Raw genomic sequence first — 16,837 nt, forward strand, 5'->3', positions numbered from 1 at the left:
CCGGGGGCCCCGTGAGTTGTCAGTCTGCCCCTGGGTGCAATCACACGCAAATATGTTCCTTCAATGTCAGTTTGAAGAGAATAGAATTGCACTCTGGGAGCTAGAATTTATTATACATAGGCACACTAATACACATAAATATGCACAAAATAAACATGAGACATTTCTCCCCTTTATACTGATGTTCAAACAACAGTACCATGTGCAAGTACCCTTTAAAATAAGTATTGCAACATAATGATAGCCTACATAAATCACACCAATACAATGTAACAGTTCTTTATTTTAGAGTATGGTATAGAATGGACATCAAAGATACAAAGACATATCAACATTCACAGCTAATGTATAAGTGCTTAGAGAAAATACAGGGAAGAGTCAAGGAAACAGCAATTCATAAATAAATATAATAAACAGACTAAATCCACATTGAAAAGACCAACTTTACTTATATTATGAAGGCACTTGCTGGGAGCAAATTTGGGAGTTTTTAATTCATTTTTTGCTATTTTTGTTACAGGGTAATCCATCGTCACCATGAGTTTGTCAACTCATAGATTTCAACAAAGACACCAACACTCAGCCAATATATCTCACATTTTTAATGAGGTCAAATTGCAGAAGCCATATTCGAAAAGCAAATTCAAATACCACCAATGTTTCGTGGGCTATGAAGGACCCCTTTCTCAAAGTGGCAAAGACAAACCTCCTGGCTAGTCTATCCAAAAATTCAGCTATAGAGGGATTGTGGCTGAACCATTGCTTTATTTCATCTTTTGTGGACTCGATTGTTGACTTCTCTATATACCATACCTGCACTCCTTTTATGCCTAACACTAACCCTCAAACTAGAACTCCTTATATCCCCAACTCTTTATTATGAGAGTAACCCCTTGTTTGCATACTCACCTCCCCTGTGCTGAAGTCATAGCGCTTTATTGCTTTAAATTTTGAACTTTGAAGTATTTGTTTAAAATGTGTACAGGGGAACCTTAAACATGGACTTTCTTTACACTTGGTTGGATGACTTCAAAGAATACAGCTTCAGTGAGCTAAATGAAGAATGTAGTCCTATAGTAAATCAACCCAAAGTAGAAAAAAGAGGCGGTTTTACTGTACGAGCTCCAGAACTTTCAGCTTCCAACAAAACCCACCTTTCATTGGCCATTATCTCCTTTACACCTTCATGTATCCAATCTATTTAGTCAACCTTTCCTGACTTTCTAACTACCTTCACATGCCAAAGACTGATCACTTTAATTGACAGTTTTTGACACATATTTCGAGACAGTTGTATGAAAACTGCAGGAAATGCAGCCTTGCATTGCAATGCCATATAACAATTGCTGGTTATAAGTAGTATGTGAGAATGAAATACAAAGAATAGTAATAAAAAATATGAGGGCTGTACCTAAAAGTAATGCAAATGAAGTTAGTATTAACTTCAAATTTCACGTTGGTAGAATAACTCTTCCTCTTTTTCTTTGCAGGTAAATATTGCATTCCAAGCAGAAGCAATGTGCCATCATTGAGTTCTTGATGAAGGAGGGGTGCAGGATGTCCCATATTGATGGTTTCCCACTGTGGGGTTTTTCTTCAGTGCTTTTTATTTTTCATTGCAGGTAAATATTGAATTCCAAGCAGAAGCAATGTGCCATCATTGAGTTCTTGAAGGAGGGGGTGCAGGATGTCCTATATTGATGGTTTCCCACTATGGGATTTGTCTTCAGTGCTTTTTATTTTTCATTGCAGGTAAATATTGAATTCCAAGCAGAAGCAATGTGCCATCATTGAGTTATTGATGAAGGAGGGGGTGCAGGATGTCCTATATTGATGGTTTCCCACTGTGGGGTTTGTCTTCAGTGCTGGTTTCTCCTTCTTCTTTACACTTCTTCATCCATCTGTGCGCAATGCTCCTTTCAATGTGTCATCTCCGTAAACATTCTGTAACCTTCTGTGGATGTCGGGCAATTTTCACCCCTCTTTCGTCAAGAACTCAGTGATGGCACATTGCTTCTGCTTGGAATCCATTATTTACCTGCAATGAAAACGAAGAAGAAGAAGAGTTACTATAGAGAAACAGTTACTTTATCAACGTGAAATTTGAACAACTTATGTAAGTTAAAAAAAAAGTTTTGTCCTCTTATGCATTACTTTCAGTACCGCCCTCGGAAAAAAATTCTGATAACATTGGTGGCTGAGATCTTCGCACTATCCATTCAGCAAAATTGCTTGGGGATTTTTTTGCCAGGCCCGTGAAAGTTCTTGTTTATCCAGATGACGGAATAGCTAGCCCCATTCAAGTAGTCTTGTTCTGTAATGTTGACTAATATAACTGGATTTTCTGTGTAGATATACATTTTGAGGTATATCCCAGACCCTTCTTAGAGCTGAGAAAGCTGCTTGGATAATCTACAAAACTTCTTCAACATTTTAAAAAAAGTCCAGTTGAAAGTCACTATAAGCTTTAGTTGGGGTTTTAGGTTTTGGCACCACTATATAGAAAGTAAGAATTCAATTTATTTGAGCTAATTTATGAAAAAGGGGCCAAAGAAACTTGCTGCAGAGGTGGAACAGATTTTTATAGTAACCAATTAAATTCCATCTTTGCAAAAAAAAAAAGAAGCTTGGTTGGCTGCTGTGAGCAGTAGCTCCGCTGTCCAGCTTTTATAATGCGTTTTAAACTGGTTCTTGGGGGCCAATAATAGATCAGGTTCTCCAGGCTGCCATGTAGGACCACTCCATTCAAGAGTTTTTTTCTTTTTTTTTTTGTCTTTTTTTTATTTCATGCTAGCACAATACCAATGTTTCCTCGAAATTGAGAAGAGTAGAGCATAATGAGGGGCTTTTAAAGTGGAAGAACGCTCAAAGAAATGCCATTACATATATTTACTTTTAGAAAACATCCACCAAATCCTATTATTATTCTCTTCTCTGCTCGATTTCAAGGAAGCATTGTTATTGTGCAAGTAAGTTAAGAATGTGGTGCAAAGTACTCATTACATCGCTGGAATTATAATATTTGTTTATTTATTTATTTATTTATACTAAGGGTTTTTTTTTTTAAATGCTAACTAGGGACTACTAAATGGACATTTTCATGTTCAAATCTCTGTAGGAAGAGGGTAAATACAAGCAGGTACTTCATACTTAAAAATCCATTATTGTTCTTTCAAATGGTGCAGCCAAACCATAGACATGGTAAATGTCCTCTTATTGTCCGTACTTTGGACTAAATTTTATTTTATTTTTTATTTTGTTTTAATCAGTATAGTTCAAAAATAAGAACCAAATTAAACCTGTGATGGAAAACAATTTCATGTGGTTTTTTAACCAGAGTTTGAAAATACTGATTTAATTTATTATAACTGCTGTCAGTTAATCCTATGCTGTCTTTATATAAATTTAGTGTATATTGGATAAAAATATGAACATTGCCCTCAAATTTTTTTTTGTTTTTTTGCTTGTTGCTGTGATTTAATTACTGCTTTAATGAATTACTATTTGGATGAACAAACAGTAAAAAGTATATCAGAGCAATCTACAACAAAAAAATGTATCTTATTAGAAATTTAAATAAATAATTTGAAGGTACAAATTTTAGCTGTTTCTTCACCCAAATATCTGCCTAAATATGGCCACATTCACATTCATTGCATGATACATTTAAATCTAGTGTATACAAATGCTAAAGTAGAAAAATATTGGAAACAAGGGAAATCACGTAGAAAAATTGCCACATTTGATTAGAATTGAAAGAAAATATAAATAAGCAGAAAATAAAATAAAAAAACACGTAAAAGGTATGCAAATGCAAATATGTGAGTTATTTGTAAAACATTAAAAAGATCATAAAGTAATGTGACACATGGCGAAGTTTATGTAAAAATGATATCAATTGCTTCAGGATACAGCTACCTTGTTATTGTTGAGGCAGCCACAACTGGAGTCAAAAAAGTTGCCCCCCACTTGTATACTGCAGTAAAGGGTATCTACTATATGTGTGTAAGCAGCAGTCTGACACACCCCTGCTGAAGAACTCTCCAATGAGCAGGGGGTATGAGCTGTGCCTATGCTGATTGGAGAGCACCAGCTCTAACTCAGCCAAGAGTATCAGACCACTGCAGAGAGACGACTGCTTCAACACAGATGTCCTTCTCTGCAGTATATTGGTAGGGCATGGGCTTTTCTACTCCGGCTTTTATAATTTATTTCAGCAAATTCCCATATGATCAATACTATAATGGGAATTTAACCAAAATATGATTTAAAAAAATTATCTCAAGGAAAAATTCACCCAAAAATTGGCATTTCAGATTCTAGAGATAGGGATAGAACTTAAATATAACCTCTATATCTGGGGGTTCATTGATGAAGTGTCTGAAGTTTCCAGACCTACGCAATTTCCATGATAGTAAAAAACGGGTCCTACCCAATTGAGGTATTGAACAACAATAGGAGTGGAAACACTCCAAGGAGGATGGTGCACCCACAGATGAAACAAAGAGGTCAACTGGTTGGAACACATAATGATTAGATGCCCTGAGAAATCAAATAAACTAGGGTGACTCCACCTATTGTACTGTACCCAACTTTATTAAATTCAGTTTTTGCTGGGGTGTTACTTCAAAAGGAAAAATATATTTTGCCTGTTCAGGGCCCTAATTGCTGGTACTGGTACTTTTACTGCTGGTTCCATTGCTCCTTTGCCACCCCTTGCACTCTTCAGATCTGGCATAAGTCCAGGGTTGGATGAGTTTCAGTTAACATCGGGGTAGTGGCCCTACACAGGGCTATTGGCCCCCTATTGATCCCCACAGACAACATGTAGGCCTGGACATTAGCTGCTCAAGTGCTGTGGGACCAGTGGTAGGAATAGGCGATAGTCACGTTCCTATTTACCAGGAAATACTGACTCTTTTGGGGGCCTTCAGCTGGTAATCAGAATGGCTGGAGAGCACAAGGAAGGCAAATACTTGCAGTGGGGAGCATCTGCTATCCAGCGAACCTGTTACTTTGCCCTGGATAAGTAAAGTAGAGGTTCACTTTACGGTGAAAATGTATACAACAAGCTTTTCTCATTGTGTACTCAGTATATACTTCTTTACGTCAAAATTCTATCACAAAAAAAAAAGAAAGAAAAGAAAATATAATGTAACATAGTCCATTCATTCATACCTCCATGTCAAAAACTATAATGCCTAAACAATGTTTAAACAAAAATAACACTCCCATTGGATATGTTGGAGTATTTACAGTAGCAGAATCTAGGCTGTATATAAATAAATATTAATAGACACCACCTTCTTGGAAGTATTGATAAATTATTTATGCTATATTAATTGATCTATCCTTAAATTACCTTTTCGTAGTCATGAATAACAAAATTTATTTTCCAGCCTACGACAAATATACTAGCAGTGACATGTACTCAGCTCCCTAAAGTCCCTGGGGTGATACCTTCAGATAAAAAGAGCCTAGCACTAGGTTCACATTTTTTCAGGAAAGTACAGTAAAAGGTAACCCTTGCAGGGAAACAAACTGGGTGTTGATAGATGTTGTATGCCTGGCTGAAAGAGCATCATTTTGTTTTATTGAACATCTATTGCTTTTACGCTGGCAGTAATATACAGTAGAGATTTTGTACACTCTTGCTATGTCCCTCTGTACATTTGCGATAAATATTGGCACATGTAAACTAGGTATAATCGCCTGCTTGCGATGTGAAGCTTGTTATGTCTCAGATTTCAAGTTTTCATGTCTTCACAGTTTTTGGGGGATCTCAGAAATTCTGGAGTTAACCACTCTTCCATTGACCATGTCTTGGACTATAGTCTTGACCCTGCGATCTGAAAGAAGAGACATCTTAATTATTATTATTATACAGTATTTATATAGCGCCAACAGTTCGCTCAGCGCTGTACATTACAATTGGAGACAATACATGAGACAGTACAATAACAATACAGTGCGATCACGAGGGGTTCGAGGGCCCTGCTCCTTGGAGCTTACAATCTAGGAGGGAGGGGATAGTGGTATGGGAGGAAAAGCTGTGGGGGATGGAGTGGTAGGAAGAGTGGAGGAGATCGGCAGGTTAGCAGGGGGTGGGGTAGGCTTCCCTGAAGAGGTGGGTTTTTAGGGTGTGCCTAAAGGAGAGGAGAGTGGGTGATAGTCTGATGGATTGGGGTAGGGAGTTCCAGAGGATGGGTGATGCCCTGGAGAAGGCGGGTATGGGAGGAGGAAATCAGGGAAATAGAGAGAAGGAGGTCTTGTGAAGAGCGGAGAGTGCGTTTTGGGTGGTATTTGGATATTAGGCCGGTGATGTAGTTTGGGGCAGAATTATGGACAGCTTTGTACGTCAGTGTTAGCAGTTTGAATTTGATCCGTTGGGCAATCGGAAGCCAGTGGAGGGATTGGCAGAGGGGGGGTGACAGAAACGGAGCGGTTGGTAAGGTGGATGAGTCTGGCCGCCGTATTCAGGATCGATTGAAGTGGGGATAGCCTGTGGTGAGGCAGGCCAGTGAGGAGGGAGTTGCAGTAATCGAGTCGTGATATGATGAGGGAGTGGATGAGCTGCTTAGTAGTTTCTGGGGTTTTAATGATTTAGTAGTTTAGTTACATGCAGGGTATGAACTAAAAAATAATAAATTGAGTCACTGAAAAATTATAAGAAGAGTGTGACATTGTGAGACGCCAACATCTTATATTTTGGGGGGAGTACAGTAGTGAATTCTTGCCATTATGAGCACTCTTTGGTGTTACCACTTATTCCATTGCACAGTAAATTTTTAGAGTCCAGTCAAAACTGCATTACTCTTGAAATCACTAAGGCTGAGGAGAGCAAAATTAGGAGTCTATGACTATTTTTTTAATTAATTTCATAATACAACTTGATCAAGTGTCAAAATTACAATCTCCATTCATTAACATTGTGCTAGGTTTATGATTTCACATCATAGACTGGTTTAAGGTGTGCTGTACAGCAATACTAAACCATGCATTTTATTAAAAAATATCCTTGAAAAAAATAACCTATACAAACTGTAATATAATTATTAACATAACCTTTTAGTAGTTCTCATATCTCCCTTAACAAAATCATCAATCACAGGATTAGGCATACAATTCATTAAATTCATTCAATAAAACAGTAAATTTATTTTACCTTTTAAGTTGATAGTTGGTCCACTGAAAAAAAACAAAAACAAATATATGTCAAAAACATGAAAAGAGAAAAATGTTTAACCATCTAAAATTGGACCTTCTGGCCAGGTTATTGACTTGTAAGTATCAATGAGCTTTACAATAAACCATGGATAACCTCTGTAGCTGCAGGCGCTGTGAAGCAATACATGCTGAAATATCACAGCAGAAGAACTGAAGCTTTTTCAGTTTTTCTCTCAACAGCTCAGCTGAGCTCACTCTACTCCTCCTCCCAGAGTTTCTGCTTTTTATTTGTATTTGAATACATGGCCCCTTTCACAATGACGGTCCAATCGGGTCAGCTTGTCAGGTTTTCAGGCAGACCCGATTGAACCATCAGTGTGAATGGGGATAAGTGTCCGCTGACACCTGCCGGCATCCGATCCAATCCTGTATGCCAAAAACAGACAGATAGGGATCCGTTCTCCATCTGCCTGGTGGATCGGATCGGATGGCAGTAGGATGGAAATGGACTGGATCCACTCCTGTATACCAAAAACAGACAGATAGGGATCCATTCTCCATCTGCTTGGTGGATCGGATCGGATGGCAGTCGGATGGAAATGGACTGGATCCAATCCTGTTTGCCAAAAACAGACAGATAGGGATCCGTTCTCCATCTGTCTGGTGGATCGGATCAGATGGCAGTCAGATGGAAATGGACTGGATCCAATCCTGTATGCCAAAAACAGACAGATGGGGATCCATTCCCCATCTGTTTGGTGGATCGGATGGCAGTTGGATGGAAATGGACAGGGGGTCCTTTTCCATCTGACCACCCCATAGAACACAGCAGGCAGTGTCTGTGTCCACTCCACTGCTGCACAGACCTGTCATCTACCTGCTCTGCGGGGATCAGCAAACAGATCCTCCAGTGAGCAGGTGGATCTATGATTCTGAAAGGGGCCTAAAAGGCTGGAAGGCTGCTGAGTCGCAGCTGGAAGGGGGTAGCAGTGTGAACTAAGCTATGCTGCTGAGCCACTGATGCATGGGGGTAGCAGGGTGAGCTGAGCCACTTAGAAAATCTCTTAAAAAAAGTTAGAACTTGGCTCTGAATTTTGAGGATGAATTGTTCTACAATGCTTGCAGCTACAGTGGTCATTGGGGACTGTTTTTAAATCTAATTTTCTGATTTTTTAAAGAATATGCACATATTGGAATGTCCAAAACTTGATTACCTGTTTACTTTAATTTTAAGGAGAGTTTAGGTGTTTCTAAGATTTTATTCTCCAGGTCCTCTAATTATTATTTTGCCCCAAGCAGCTAAAAACTGATGATTACCCAATATAAGTTGTGAGAGGGTTTATTTCTGTGTGGTATGGACAACACGTCCACTTTCAATATATAAATACTAAAAAAAGAACAGCTTACAGCACCTTTTGAAGTTTCCACCAAACCACATCTTCCGTAGGGTCAAATAGAGGAACATATGAAACATGCTTAATATGTATCAAAAATGCATGGTGCCTCTCACACATAGGTTTGAATGAAACATTAGGATTCTGGGGGTACCATGGCTGCGTGACCGTGTCAGTATGACCCATACATGCCATTATACCTGCTGTTGTTTCCATCTATCAATCTTCTGTAGGTGGCAATTTCATTTTCTAGGCGACTTTTGATGTCCAGAAGGATCTTATACTCATTGCTCTGTCGAGATAGATCATTCCTAACTCTGCTCAGCTCAGACTCCATTTGGCAGATGAGTTCTTGGATCTTCTGGAGCTGTGCAGCAGCATTACACTGGGTCTCATCCAGTGATTCCTCCAGTCCGTGTTTCTAAAAAAAAAAACAGATCCTTGTCAATACCATATGGTTTCTCAATGTGAAAAAGGCCATTTTTTATATACTGAATTACTTTATTGGCAATTCAGCAGTCATGCAACACTGTACACAAATTAAATTTACATTATTGTTTTCATACAAATAGAGTTTTCTTTTGTTGGTAATTGATCGTCAATTTTTTTTTATATAAACAAAAGAACACTGAATATTTTGAAAAACAAGCAATATTTTCTACTTTCCGTTAACAAACAAAATATCCCCAAAAAAAATGTCTTCATAAATTTAGCCCAAAATATATTCTGCTACATTTCTGGTAAAAAAAATCCCAAAGAGTATATATTAATTGGTTTGTGTAAACGTTACAGCATCTACAAACTATGGTATACATATATTTGAAAATTGATGAAATCTGATGATCTAATTTCTTAAGGCCTTTAAAATGTCAGGACAATACAAATACCTCCCAGATGACCCCTCTTTGGAAAGTAGATAGTGTAAGGTATTTAGTAAGAGGCATGGCTAGTTATTTGAAGATGTGATTTTTTTTTTGTCATTTTTTTTGGACAATGACAAAAAAAAATTCACAATTTAAAATTTTTTTTTACATACTGACACCAGTGCAGTTCAGCATCATCACATGACTGGTGTTGCGGTGATCAAGGACACTGAATGGTGACAGTATGTTAAAAAAAAAACTAAAGAAAACATTTTTTTATTCAATTTTCAAACATTTTTTTAACATGGTTTTCTTTTTTAAACATTTTTTTAAATATTTATTTTTTACACACTTTCATCACAATGGTTCAGTGCTGCCATAGTGACACTATTCTACTCTCAGAGGGGTGATCAGGAATTTTCTTTTTTTGACACTTTGATTTGCTGTTTGTAACCGCAATGTTTTGTACTGTCATGAATGGGTTACACTTCTGACAGCTGTGATTGCTAGTGGTCTGTGATTAGCTACAGCTAATCACATGGTACAGATGCTGTAATTGGCTCAGGTGTCATGTGATAGCTGTGGGACATTCACAGCATCATTATAGGAACCACAGCTGTTATGAATGAATTTATTAATGCTTCGTACGTACGGCTTTTTCTTTAAAATGTTTTACTTCTATAACTTTTCGGAATTTGCCCACAAAACTCTTACACTGAGGGGAGCTCTGGATGGCCCAAAAGATATCATCGATATATTGCTCTTTGATGGGCTAGATACATGAAGTTTCTATTGTGGCCCAGAGCATTTTGACAACAAAAGTGGAGTGAGGTTATATTAGGCAGCCATATCGACTAGGTTCTGGTACAGGTAATTTTACTGGATTAACTGAAATCTTGCCAAACATTGAATAAGTATACTGCCGGAGCCTTGGTTATGGTTATGTTTATGCGGGGGGTTCATGTCTTATGCAAGAGACAACAGTACTGCTGTGTATTTTTCAATTCGATTAGTTTGCTATTGATATATTATGTATTTATTTCAGGTACTTATATAGTGCCGTCAATTTACGCAGCACTTTACATATATCATACACCACCTCAAGGGGTGTATAATCCCACACGGAAGAAAAATATATTTTAAATATATTTTAAAAAATATTCCTCCCAAACATATTGACATATATTTGAAATATATATATATACTGCATGTTGAAATGCGGTTTTTATATATTACAAAATATATTAAAATTAAATGTTTAAAGTGGGAAGCACAGTGGCTAAATGGTTAGCACTTCCACCTGGCAGTACTAGGGTCGCTGGTTCAAATCCCAACCACGACATCACCTGCCTGGAGTTTGCATGTTCTCCCTGTGCCTGTGTGGGTTTCCTCCCAGTCTCCAAAGACATGCTGGTAGGTTAATTGGCTCCTGTCTAAATTGGCCCTAATATGTGTATGAATGGATGTGAGTTAGGGACTGATGTGAATGTACAATGTATATGTGTAAAGCGCTGCGTAAATTGACAGCGCTATGTAAGTACCTGAAATAAAATATATTCTTCTGATTTTTTTTAACACATAAAAAAGTAATTTTAACATATATTTGTAAATGCATATACAGTATATTTGAAAATGTATTTTTAAAATATTTTTCTTATATTTTGTAATAAAATGCATTTCTACATACAGTGTATACATATATACAGTATACATATATATATATATATATATATATTGAAATGTATTTTGAAATATATTGAATACGGCCAAAATTGTAGTATTTCGAATATATGTCATCATATTTGGGAAGAATATTTTTCAAATATATCTTTCTTCCATGTGGGTTCTAAGGTCCCTAACTTACATTAATACATACACATACTAGGACCAATATAGACAGGATCCAATTAACTTACCAGCATGTCTTTGGAGTGTGAGAAGAAACCCATGCAGGCACAGGGAGAACATGCAAACTCCAGGCAGGTGGTGCTGTGGTTGGGATTCGCACCAACAACCCTAGTACTGCCAGGCGGAAGTGCTAACCATTTAGCCACTGTGCTGCATGCTGGGCACTGTAATTAACTAATACTGCTTCAACAGGGACATTGCTAATCATGATTATAAAAGAAAACATGTACTGGGAAAAAGGGTGTTTTTGCCACTCAAACCATTGAGTTCATTAAAAAAACCGTTGCTGTAAGAATGTCTAAGCATTCATATAGCTATCATGAAAAGGCCATGCAATGTGTCCAGTATTATTTTCTATGATCATCACCCCATCTAGTGGCCATAATGCAATATCATCTTAAAATACCTAATTCAGGAAAATACCAAATTATGGCCAATAGATGGAGCTGTTGATAATAGAAAATAATATTAGACGCATTACAAGGAATTTTTGCAGTGCGGATGCTTTTATAAATAGCCCCCTAGTGTCTCTGATCTGAGAACAATCAAAGTGCCGTCAAAATGAAGCTTGAGTTCCTGGTTCTGCACACCTGTCGTGCCCATAGAATGTGTATAAAAGCATATACAAAAACAGTATTTATGCATGCTGCCAGTTCATTTAATATGTCCTCCATGTCAAATAAAATCACACCTAATAATTAAACAGTTCTTACCCTGCTGAGCTCAGCTTGCATTTCAATCTCCAGACTTTGCAGTGTGCGTTTCAAGTCTTTGATCTGGTTTTTGCTGCTTTGCAGAGCTTCTGTGTTTGTGTTGACATCTTGTTGTACTGTTGTGGACTGAAAGGTAGAAAATGTGCTGCTTAATAGATTAAACCTCAACACAGATAGCCGGAAATTAAAAAGTATTCTCGATTTGAAATGCGGTTCAACTTGGACTTATGTTACATCTTATTTGTTATCTATTTATAATGCATATGATAAGAGCAACTTATTTAGCCCTTGTTCACAAGAGCAGCAGGGGGCGGTAAAAACAGGCAGTTGATCTGAGGTTTTTTACAACCTCTCACCTAAACCTGCGGCGGTGGGTCGGAAGTGCTATTGCCACGGCCTTGATGCCTGACTTCATGGCACAGCAAGAATTATACAGCATTTTGTATTTAGTAGGCGAAACCACTGCCAAATGCTTGACCTGTGCTCAGGGGCGGACTGACAACTCATGGGCCCCCCGGGCAATTGGGGATCATGGGGCCCCTGTGTCCTTGCCCAAACTCAAAAAAGCCTATGAGAAACATAGCAGGGGCATCTCATGGGGCCCCCTACTGACCCCAGGCCCTCGGGCAGTGCCCAAGTTTCCAAATGGTCAGTCCGCCCCTGCCCGTGCTAGTGAATAGGGCTGCACCACAGCCATAAGCCGAATTTTTCAGTTGCAGCACAGTATTTCCATAGAAAATCCCCCGTTGGCTGAAAAAAAAAAATCACTGCATTCAGAGGGCCAGTAGAGAGTGCCACTTCCAGGGCACATGCCCCTACATCTCCTGCAGGATTCCCTGGATCCTTGATGCCAGGATCTCACCCCGTCACTGCTGCAGCCAGTGTCTCTCTCCATCAGCTGCAGCTGCCTGTCACAGAGCCAGGGGTAGCTTCCCCTAGGCTCGTCCTCGTCTCTGACGTGTCACATGACACACAGAAGGAGGAGCCTGGGAGAAAGGAAATCTCATATGCTGCCTCGTCTCTGGTCTGGGGGAGAGGATTTATGCTGCAAGGAGGAATTTGGGAGGAAGGGGGAAAATGTCCACTAAGAGAAGAGATTTGGGGGAGTATTTGTACTGGGATGGGATGTTTGGGGAATATGATTTGTGCTGGGTGGGGGGAGATGATTTTTGCTGGGAGAGTAAAACTGGGGGATGGAGAGGATTTGTGCTAAAAGGGGGGGGGGGGATTGAGAGAATTTGTGTTGGACAGTTTGTGCTGGGGGTAGGAAAGGATAAGTTCTAGGAGGTGGTTGGGGAAATTTTACTAAGGAGATGGAATTTGAAAGGGGGATTTGTGCTATAGGATTGGGGGGATTTTTTTGCAGATCAGGGCAGGTGAAATTTGGACGGGCAGGGGAATCAATCTCTTTTTTTCATTTAGCAAAAAGTATGGCCAGTTTAACAGACTCCTGCACCTTACACACTATATTGTACATTACACACTCCTGCACTATACACACTATATTGTACATTACACACTCCTGCACTATATACACTATATTGTACATTACACCCTCCTGTATTATATACACTATATTGTACATTACACCCTCCTGCACTATATACACTATATTGTACATTACACACTCCTGCACCCTATACGCTATATTGTACATTACACACTCCTGCACTATATACACTATATTGTACATTATACACTCCTGCATTATATACACTATATTGTACATTACACACTCCTGCACTATATACACTATATTGTACATTACACACTCCTGCACTATATACACTATATTGTACATTACACACTCCTGCACCCTATACGCTATATTGTACATTACACACTCCTGCACTATATACACTATATTGTACATTATACACTCCTGCATTATATACACTATATTGTACATTACACACTCCTGCACTATATACACTATATTGTACATTACACACTCCTGCACTATATACACTATATTGTACATTACACACTCCTGCACCCTATACGCTATATTGTACATTACACACTCCTGCACTATATACACTATATTGTACATTATACACTCCTGCATTATATACACTATATTGTACATTACACACTCCTGTACTATATACACTATATTGTACATTACACACTCCTGCACTATATACACTATATTGTACATTACACCCTCCTGCACTATTTACACTATATTGTACATTACACACTCCTGCACCCTATACACTATATTGTACATTAAACCCTCCTGAACTATATACACTATATTGTACATTACACACTCCTGCAGTATATACACTATATTGTACATTACACACTCCTCCACCTTATACACTATATTGTACATTACACACTCCTGCACCCTATACACTATATTGTACATTAAACCCTCCTGAACTATATACACTATATTGTACATTACACACTCCTGCAGTATATACACTATATTGTACATTACACACTCCTGTACTATATACACTATATTGTACATTACACATTCCTATACTATACACACTCTATTGTACATTACACACTCCTGACTATATACACTATATTGTACATTACACACTCCTGCACTATATACACTATATTGTACATTACACTCTCCTCCACCTTATACACTATATTGTACATTACACACTCCTGCACCCTAGACACTATATTGTGCATTACACCCTCCTGAACTATATACACTATATTGTGCATTACACCCTCCTGAACTATATACACTATATTGTACATTACACACTCCTCCACCTTATACACTATATTGTACATTACACCCTCCTGTACTATATACACTATATTGTACATTACGCCTTCCTGCACTATATACACTATTTTGTACATTACACCTTCCTGCAGTATATACACTATATTGTACATTACACCCTCCTGTACTATATACACTATATTGTACATTACACCTTCCTGCACTATATACACTATATTGTACATTATACCCGCCTGAACTATATACATTATATTGTACAGTACACCTTCCTGCACTATTTACACTATATTGTACATTACACCCTCTTGAACCATATACACTATGTTGCACATTACACACTCCTGTACTATACACACTCTATTGTACATTACACCCTCCTGAACTATATACACTATATTGTACATTACACCTTCCTGCACTATATACACTATATTGTACATTACACCCTCCTGAACTATATACACTATATTGTACATTACACACTCCTGCACCCTATACACTATATTGTACATTACACCCTCCTGTACTATATACACTATATTGTACATTACACACTCCTGACCAAAGTGTTCATTGTCTCAACAGTTTGGTTACTAAGCAGTCCCTGACTATTTTAAGCTGCAACCATACCTACAAATTCATCCACAAAACCAATTGGATTTGAGAACCCCAGTGGGGATTCCTTGAATTAACCGGAATTCCCCCTGGGGTTCTCGCACCTAATCAGAGTGCATGTACATTCACAGGTGTGAATGTATCCTTCATGAAATTCTTCTTTAAGGTAGGCTCAGATAGAGTGTTAGCTCTCTGTTGTCAGTGTGTATAGAAGCATATGCATTAGTTGCGTTTCATTTTTAAAATATTATTGTGCTGAAGTTTATATGTGTCTGTGAGACTCTTACTTGTGGCACAGCAATCAAAGTATATTTTATGGGTACAAGAAGGCTTTATTTTCACCTGGTGGTCCTGCCAGTAGGTTCCTGTTGTAGGGTGACAGCATTCTCTCACTGTACTGTATCTATGTCACCCCAGGAAGTGTGTTATGACTACAGACTACAGAACACCTCCCCTCTCCTCTTCTCCATATGAAAGGAGATGGTCTGTACTTCATAGAGAGAACTAGGAACAATGTCTACTGATAACAGTGCAGCAAAGAGCACACAAAGTTTTAAGCTCACTGGATTTCTGGCAGAACCAACAGATAATTTTTACACCCGTAAAACACTTTCCATGCTTTAAAGCTAAACTCAATGCAGACATAAAAAACACAAATCATGCAGCTCTATAATCATTAAATAATGTATACTTTTTCATACAAGCAGTATATGCAGCTGAATTTGACCTGGTATCAGACTATTGCAGTCCCTGTACAGCAGGGCTGGAGTGTGAGGGGAAGAAGCAGTGAAAGGAGCCAATCAGTTCATATGCTGACACGGAGCATGCTGATAGGAGGAGAGAGCAGAGTAACAGAGAGATGAGCTCATCGCTGTGCTACTTCTCTTTTCACTGTCCAGTCACAGGCTGGGGTGGGTCCAAGATTACCTGGTGCTTGGTGCCAGACTGAGTTCCTCCAGTGGCTGAAAAAAATACTGCAGGTAAAATCTTCGTTGTAGGGGAATATTGCAGGTAAAGCTGGCTTTGTTAAATTGTCTATTAATGGGCAATTCATTTTTATCTTGTTTTTTTTGGGCTGAAGTTCTGCTTTAATTGAGAAAAAGGGAGCGAATAAAAGTTTTAGGCTAGGTTCACATATGTGCAGGTGGTGCCTCTGCGGATGCGCATGAAAATCTGTGCAGCCGCACCACCCGCACAGAGAAGTGCGGACCCGCGGGCGGGTGCCATTACTTCTAATGGCATGCCGCCCACACTGGAAAACACAACCGTACTGGGAACCGAGGTTCCCGCGCGGGCTGCGGCTTCCAAAGAAGTGCAGGGACTTCTTCCCTGCATGTCACAAGCACGGAGTCCATTCAAATGAATGGGCTCTGGTGCCCGTGCAAAACGTGGCCCGCACAGCCGCATATATGTGAACCAGGGCTTAGGGTTTACATACACATTAGGCAA

At 38.7% G+C, this 16,837-nt stretch overlaps 1 protein-coding gene across 1 annotated transcript in view; it reads right to left on the bottom strand.

Moving 5' to 3' along the window:
• Positions 1 to 263: 263 nt before the first annotated feature.
• Positions 264 to 16,837, bottom strand: part of LOC149464456 (keratin, type I cytoskeletal 19-like) — a 70,505-nt gene continuing 53,931 nt past the window's right edge. Inside the window, exons 5-8 of the mRNA XM_089674426.1 lie at positions 12,046 to 12,171; positions 8,762 to 8,982; positions 7,166 to 7,188; positions 264 to 5,849 (exon numbers count right to left, since the gene is read on the bottom strand). Of these exons, the coding sequence (XP_089530552.1) occupies positions 5,764 to 5,849; positions 7,166 to 7,188; positions 8,762 to 8,982; positions 12,046 to 12,171 (456 nt within the window). The 3' untranslated portion in view covers positions 264 to 5,763. The remainder of the gene's footprint in view (positions 5,850 to 7,165; positions 7,189 to 8,761; positions 8,983 to 12,045; positions 12,172 to 16,837) is intronic.

This window comes from Staurois parvus, unplaced genomic scaffold (genome assembly GCF_062004578.1).
Source record: "Staurois parvus isolate SC_StPar_1 unplaced genomic scaffold, SC_StPar_1.0 ptg000151l, whole genome shotgun sequence".
Classification (NCBI taxonomy): domain Eukaryota; kingdom Metazoa; phylum Chordata; class Amphibia; order Anura; family Ranidae; genus Staurois; species Staurois parvus.